The sequence below is a fragment of the Diabrotica undecimpunctata genome, chromosome 8 (genome assembly GCF_040954645.1).
Source record: "Diabrotica undecimpunctata isolate CICGRU chromosome 8, icDiaUnde3, whole genome shotgun sequence".
NCBI classification, from domain to species: Eukaryota; Metazoa; Arthropoda; class Insecta; order Coleoptera; family Chrysomelidae; genus Diabrotica; species Diabrotica undecimpunctata.
Window position 1 is genome coordinate 103,054,702 of NC_092810.1, and position 8,127 is coordinate 103,062,828.

At 35.1% G+C, this 8,127-nt stretch overlaps 1 protein-coding gene across 1 annotated transcript; it reads right to left on the reverse strand.

Annotated features, from left to right (window-relative positions):
• Positions 1 to 3,449: 3,449 nt before the first annotated feature.
• Positions 3,450 to 3,818, reverse strand: LOC140449035 (uncharacterized). The gene has a single exon (XM_072542175.1). The coding sequence runs from the start codon at positions 3,816 to 3,818 to the stop codon at positions 3,450 to 3,452; it is 369 nt and encodes a 122-aa protein (XP_072398276.1).
• Between the last annotated feature and the right edge of the window lie 4,309 nt (positions 3,819 to 8,127).

The window sequence follows — 8,127 nt, forward strand, 5'->3', positions numbered from 1 at the left end:
TAACGCATTAGTTGTTTTAAAAATTTATTACTCCAATTTAAGAAATCATATTTCTTAATTTAAACACTAAGTTGAAAGTATGATCATTTTATATTCATTGTAAGTTTGAATATTTCAACACCAGTGCTGTCCATTCTACATCGGTCTTGCATGTTTTGTCGGCTAAGGCGACTGAGACTAGATACGAATTGCTGTTAGTTCTGCGATTGTCGTTTCCTTATAAACATATTGCAAAGTAGGATACGAGCACTGGTCTGATTCATTATTTTATTTAACATGGTATTAGTGAAAAATAAAGAAATAAATTAACATTTTACTTCACTTTGAGCATATTTAACATGTGACTTTATGCTTAAAATACGGTTGGTTCATGCTAATTCCGACCCCATTTTACACTATTTCTTTCAAAATCATTGAAGAAGCACAGAAATTTGGATTGGAACTAAATGAAGACAAAACCAAATAAATGATCATGGAAGGGAGAGAAGGGAAAAAAGAAAATACCTGGGTGTAGTTTTCGATGAAAATGGAAAAGAGAAATGGGAGCACGAAGCCAGAATAGCAAAAGGGAATGAAAAATTAGGTAGTTTAGGAGCCCTACTGAACTCAAAATACGTTTCTATACAAGGTAAGTTCAGAATATATAAAACAGTAATTCGACTCACAGTAACATATGCCGGTGAGACATGGACATTCAATTAATAAGAAGCAAGAGGATACTCTGGGAAGATGGGAAAGGAAAATATTGAGACATATTCGGAGGACGGAAGACAAAAGATGGTTGGGAGAGAAGAAACAACAATGAATTAATGGCTTTATACAAAGAACCTACAATTACTAAGTTCGTCAAGTCACAAAAAATCAGATGGTTGGGACATGTGGAAAAAATGGCAGCAAACAGAATGCCTAAACTAGTAATAATCAAAAAACTAATCGGCCCCAAAAGAAGAAGTAGACCCAGCACGAGGTGGATTAGTAAAGTGGAGGAAGACCTTAAACACGTGAAGGTGAGGGACTGGAAAAGAAAAGCACAAAATAGAAGCGAATGGAGAAATATTGTCCACCAGGTCCTTCAGAGCAGTTAAGAATGTTGTATATACATATTTAAGTAAAAGTTTTGTTTAAAATAATTGTAATTAGATAATATTAGGATTCTGTTTTAAAAAAATGCCCTAGGTCTTAACGGCCTTTTCTGAATAAAAATAAATAGATAAATAAATTGACAAACCGATAAAACAATCAGATAACACAACTCGGTACGTTATAGATTGTTTTCTTTATTTGTACATTAAACGAAAATAAATAAATTTACTTTTGCGTTAAAAAACGAAAATTATATGTCTTATGTGGAGTTAACATACGTGCAAAGGGGAAAGGTTATTGATCTTTTGGAACAAGCAATGTCTCAGAGGGACATAGTGGCAGTGGTTGACGCACAGGGCGTTGTTTCAAAAACTTATGCTAGATATTAGAAATTGGTAACGCTTAAGAATAGACTAAGATAAAGTGCCAAAAAGTAACAATGGCTCGCCAAGATCAGTTCATTGGCCAGCTAGCTAGAAGAGACTTAACAATTTCTTACCCACAGCTCCAAAGGCAACTTTTGGAAGCTACAGGTGTAATTTTTTCAGTTAAAATAATAAGAAAAAGACTTCGTACCCAAGGACCATACAGCAGTAGACAGTTACGCGTTTTCGAGTTATCCACACAGCTAAATATTGATCGCTTTAATCGGTGTCTTTAACACCAAAACTGGAACATTAGATATTGGCAAAATGTGCTATTTTGGGTCAAAACCAGGATTTGTGAAAAATCAGATCATCGACGAAATCGTGTACTTAGAGAGCTACTAGATCTGTTCAAAGATATAAAGGAGAAAGTGTCATGTTTTGAAGAGGCATTATGATCAGTAAAAAAACTTCTTTAATTTTCATCCAACGAACTTTAACAGCTAGTAGATGTTGAATTATTTCTAGAACCTATAGTTAAGCTCTGAAGAAGTACAATGGGAGAAAATTTTATTTTCATGCAGTGATAATGCGCCTCCACATACCAGCAGAACGATTATAGATTTCCTTGAGGCAGAAGGTATTACTGTTCTAGAGTGACTTTCTTGCTGACCCGACCTTAACCCTATAGAGCAATTGTGGGATATGCTTAAAAGAAGAATAAGAGCTCACCAGGAGAATTTGCAAAACACTGCACAGCTAGTACTCGCAAGTTCTTCAACCATGAGGTTCTTCTTCGTCCTGGACTGCGTTTGCCTGCTATTTTTTCGTGCATGATATTTTGTAGAAACCTATATTTGGGACCTCTCATTACATGTCCAAAATACTAGAGCTTTCTCTGCTTGATGCTTTTTATGATCTCAGTAGTCTTGCTGAGACGTTCTAGTGTTGTGGAGTTTAGAATCTTCTCCACCCAGAAAACTTTTAAAATTCTTCCATAGCACCACATTTCGAAAGCCTCAAGGCGATTTAGATCGATTTTATTCACAGTCCAGGACTCGACACCATAAAGTAAGACCGAGAACACGTAGCAGCCAAGTAGGCGGATCGTCAATGCCAGTTTTAGGTCTCTGTTACATAACATCTTGGACATCCTTCTAAAAGCCGCTCTAGCCTGATCTATCCTAGATCTAATGTCGCCGTGACTTTCTGCGTTACAATTTAATTGCTGTCCAAGGTAAACGATTTTATCAACTTGCTCAAGTTTGGTATTATTTACATATATAGACGGTTTTATATGCTGTTGTTTACTTATTACGAGTATTTTGGTTTTCCGTATGTTCAGATCCAGATCTACAACTCTCAACGACACTATCAAGTAGTGTTTGCAGATCTTCTTGACTAGAAGCTAAGAGTACTGTATCGTTCGCATATCGCAAATTATTGATGACTTCACCGTTCACAAGTATTCCTTCTTAATTTTCAGAAACTGCTTTTCTGAAAATTCTTTCGGAGTTAACGTTGAAAAGCAGGGGTGACAAGAGGCATCCCTGCCGTACTCCTCTTTTAATATTAACAGCCTGTGATTCCACACCATCAACTAAAACTGATGTTGTTTGATTCCAATATAAATTTGCAATTAATCGAACATCTCTGCCGTCCAAGCCAATGTCTTTTAGAGCTTCGATCAATGTAGAGTGCTTAACACGGTCAAATGCCTTTTGGAAGTCAGTAAAACAATAGTTCATATCTACAGATATATCTCGACATCTTTGAGCAAGTACGTTCATTCCAAACAGTGCCTCTCTTGTTCCAAACCCGTTACGGAAACCAAACTGTGTGTCATCCAGGTATTCCTCGCATTTATTGTAGATACGACCATGTATTACCTTTAGAAAAATGTTCAATAAGTGGTTTAAAAAACTGATGGTTCTATAATTAGCACAGGTTTTTGCTGTTGTCTTCTTAGGTAGACCTATAAACAGTGAATTTGATCAACCATTATATAGTTGTCCACTGGTATCCATTGCTATTATTTATAAGCTTGTATATTTCAGTTGGAATTTCATCAGAACCAGTCGCTCTGCCATCTTTTGATGATTGTATGGCTTTTATAACCTCAGAGCGTGTTATTAGGGGTCCGTCGCAGTTAGTAATATCGGGAGGTGAACTACTCCTATCGACTTCGAATAGGTTCGTGACGTAATGTTCCCATTCTTTAAGTTTGTCCTCTACTTTAAATATTACTTTACCATGTTTATCCTGTAATGACGTTTGTTTCTTATTGAAGATATCAGCCGCTTCTTTCACTTTTTTATACATGTTAAACGTGTCGTATCTGTTTTCAAGTTTTTCAATGTCATGACACATGTTAACAATGGATACTTTTATTGTATTTTTTTTTATTGTTTATTGATTTATTTAGTCTCATTCATGCTTTTTGATTTCAATAGAGATTGTGAATAACTCTTATATATTTCTCGTCAATGATAGCGTTTTAAAGCATTTTTATCATTGTATCGTGTTTGGTGGTGTCAAAGGCTTTTTCATAATCGATAAATGTGATGAGTATACCCTTTCGTTGGCCCATGCAGTGGACTCGTCACGATGGACGAGTAAAATTACACTTTGGAGGCCAAGAGTAGACAAATGTAGTAGAGGAAGACCACCTACACGTTGGGCTGATGACATCAGGCGTATCACGAAAAATTGGCAACAAAGAGCACAAATTCGCAGAGACTGGAGGAGTTTCAGGAAGGCCTCTGTTTAGCAGTGGACGTGATAAATGAAGGCTGAATGATAATGATGATTATCCGTAAAGAGGGAAGACGCTTAGTCTGTTGAGATTTTAGGTAGTTCTTCCTAGATATGTACGTGTTCTCCTTGATTTTTCTTCAGTCGTGTCATTTTATTTCCTGTATATACTTGAAATTTCTTTAACCTTTTTATGTAGTCAAAAGCTGTCCCCTTTTCTTGTAGTGATTTCAATTCTTCACAACGTTTTTTCATCCATCTTTCCTTTGCAGTATTAATCCTGCCTTATAGTACGTTGGATTTTCTTGTATTTCTATTAGTTTTAGTGTATTTTGTATTGTTTGAATTGCTTTATTAAATTAAGTGACTCTTTCGTCATCAAATTGTTTTAAAATTTTTCTGTGTATGTCATAAGGTCCTGACGATCTTCCATCAATAATCCGTTTAATGGTCACTTAGACCTCTTCGTTTTTTAGGATATTTAGATACTCATATTTATAGAGCCCCCACCAAGCCTGGAAGAAATTATCACGGCGATAAAAACCCTAAAAAATGAGAAATCCCCGGGACTAGACAATATTGATGCAGAACTGATTAAAAAAGGAGGGCATGAACTTAGAACTAAAATACATCAATTAATGAAAGAAGCCTGGGAACAAGAAATAATGCCAAAAGAATGGAGTGGCTGTATTATCGTGCCAATACATAAAAAAGGCAGAAAGGATACATGTGGCAACTACAGGGGAATCTCACTAATCGGTACTACATATAAGATATTAGCTTCAGTTGTACTAAAACGATTACTGACATATACAGAGGAAATTATTGGCGATTACCAATGCGGCTTTAGGCCTGGAAGATCAACAATCGACCAAATATTTACTATCAGACAAATGCTAGAAAAGTATTGGGAATATAATAAAGAAGTACACCAGATCTTCATAGATTTCAAACAAGCATATGATTCCATAGATCGCTTAAAACTGTGAAGTGCAATGATGGAGTTAGGCGTACCAAAGAAGCTGACCATGATTGCGCGAATGTGTGTCAACAATTCCTTTGCACAAATTAGAATAGGAGGCAAAACTTCAAAGGCTTTCGGCATAAGCACCGGACTCAGACAGGGAGACCCGCTGTCCCCATTACTATTTAACCTAGCATTGGAATATGCAATGCGAAAAATCTATACCAGAGTCAAACCAGACATAATTGCCAGAGGAGGAAAGATTATTCTCGCATTTGCAGATGATGTAGATGCAGTAGCATAGACAACACTGGAAGTTAAGGATATAGTATTGAACTTTGAAGAAGCAACACTAAGCGTAGGCCTGAAAATAAACGAAGAAAAAACTAAATACATGGTCGTATCAAAAAAGGAACGACAGCGAATAAGATAAAACATTACCATAAACGATCATAATTTTGAGGTGGTCAAAGAATTCAAATACCTAGGAGCAACAATTACCAGTGAAAACACAGGAGAACGGGAGGTTGAAATACGAATACTGGCGGGGAATAAATCATTCTTTGCCATTCAACATCTAATGAGGTCAAAGCTTCTCTCAAGGCGTGCCAAAATCCAAATGTACAAAACCATAATACGACCAGCAGTGACATATGGAAGTGAAATATGGACATTGAGAAAGAAAGAAATCAATAAGCTATTAGTATGGGAACGCAAAATCCTGCGAATTATATATGGTCCTTGCAGGGACAGCGTGACAAATAAATGGAGGAGCAGATACAACAATGAAATAGAGACTCTCTTCGGGAAAGGAAACATCGTAAGATACATAAAAGCCAATAGATTAGGATGGGCAGGCCACGTGGTACGGAGTGATGACGACAGACTGATTAGCAATGTGTTTTGGGAAAGACCAGATGGTAGAAGATCGACAGGAAGGCCTAGAAAAAGGCGGAAAGACGCAGTCAGGGAAGACCTGGAGAAGATGGAAGTAAGGCCATGGGAAATAATAGCACAGGATCGGAATCAATGGAAGGCAATAGTAAACGCGGCAAAAACTCACGAAGAGTTGTAAAAGCCAATGATGATGATGATGATATTTATAGAGCTTGATCGTCTGATGCTATCACTGTTTATAAATTGTAAAAATTACTTTAGAAAACTGATATTAAGTTTATGTTGATAGAACCAATAATAAATTTTTACAAAGAATCAACATCATAAATCAAAGTAAGATAACAGATTACCAAATTACGTCAGAATTTTTATATCATACTGACTTTCTAAAATGTTACAATTGAATTGCATAAAGAAAATTAAAATTTATATTTACTCGATAAATAGATATATAAAAACTAAGCTTATACAAAGTTATATTTAGTCCTACCTAACCTTTTCACCTAATATAATTTCTTACATCAACATAAAGATTGAATAATTTACCACAGGAAACAGCGCTACGTGAACCGTATTTTTTCCTTTTAGCCTCGGAAATAATTTTCTTTTCCTTGGTCTTTGTATCAGCTTCACTTACACACTCAATCAATCTGCTTTTTGCAGAAAGAGTTTTCTCGCCGTGTTCAGTTTTTGCGTTCTCTTCAAGAGGTTATACGTCAGGGATCTATTCCTTTAGATAAGTTGGGTGGGAGCACATTTTCTATGCTAATGCTTTATCAAATCAGAATGGCATGTCTATTATGGGGTGAATAATAATTACTTAAATAAAATGATTTGAGGAAGATTTAAAAGTCAAAAACTCTCAAACATTTCAAACTTATATATGGGCCTACTTTATCCGTGTAATTTGTATAAAATTGAATACTGATTATAAGCAGATTATTTAATAGCTAAACTATTGAAAAACTAAGTTAGTTTAGGTCAATTTACATACAAAAATATTTAAACAAGCGCTATAAAACTGATCAAACCAAAAATATGCACATATTTTACAAAATATGCATACAATAATTGTATGCATACAATAAGTGAACGTATTTTTAAATAACACCAGTTTTCCTAAAAACGATATATAATTCGCAAAACATGGTCTTATCCGTTAATTAAATTTTTATAAAATTGAGTTTATAATTAATTCCGGCGCAGAGTTTTCCATCTTTATCTTAACTGTGTAATACCAGTATAATTTTTATAAATTATTTGTATATCATCTCCTTCTTAGTCGTTAACCTGATGCAGGAATCACAAGATCTTGAAATTACCTGAGTTTTCACAAACTTAGGTAATTTCATGTATATATACAGGGTGTCCAGAAACTCTCCTGACAAACGAAAACTGGAGATTTCTCCGATAATTATGAGACAATTTTACCCAATTCATCTAGCCCGAAAATGCTTCCTAAGGGATCTAGAGCTCTTTGAACATGGCTGATATAATTAGTTTTTTTAAATACGTCCAGAGTGCTTATATTTAGAAAAACGAAAACTACAATTTACATCGAAAACTACTATTACTTTAGTTTTTTTAAGATTTATTGTCAGCACATTGCTTCACTTGCATGGTTGACTTTGTTTAGTATATTATGTAAATCTTCTATTCTCTCTGGCTATCAGAACGATATCCTCTGCATACATTGTTGATTATGTTTACCGTTTATTTTTACACCAATTTCGGCGCCATCTAGTGCTTGTTTGAAAATGTTATCAGAGTGTTAAATCAGAGAGAAGTTAAAGAGCAATGGAGACATGACACAGCCTTGTCAATGTGTTACTGCATTGGATCACTTTTTTTAACTAGTTTTATGCAAGATATACGAATCTTATTTAGTAATGCAATTGTTCAAAATGAGTACTATCAGAATTAGATAAAAGTCACAAAAACCTTTAAAATATAGCATTTTATCAATTGTAAGGGGGTACTTGATGAAAAACACGTTCACTTACCGGCGCCAATATATACCGTAATTGTTTATCATTAACTACTTATCATGTATAAAGAGTTTGG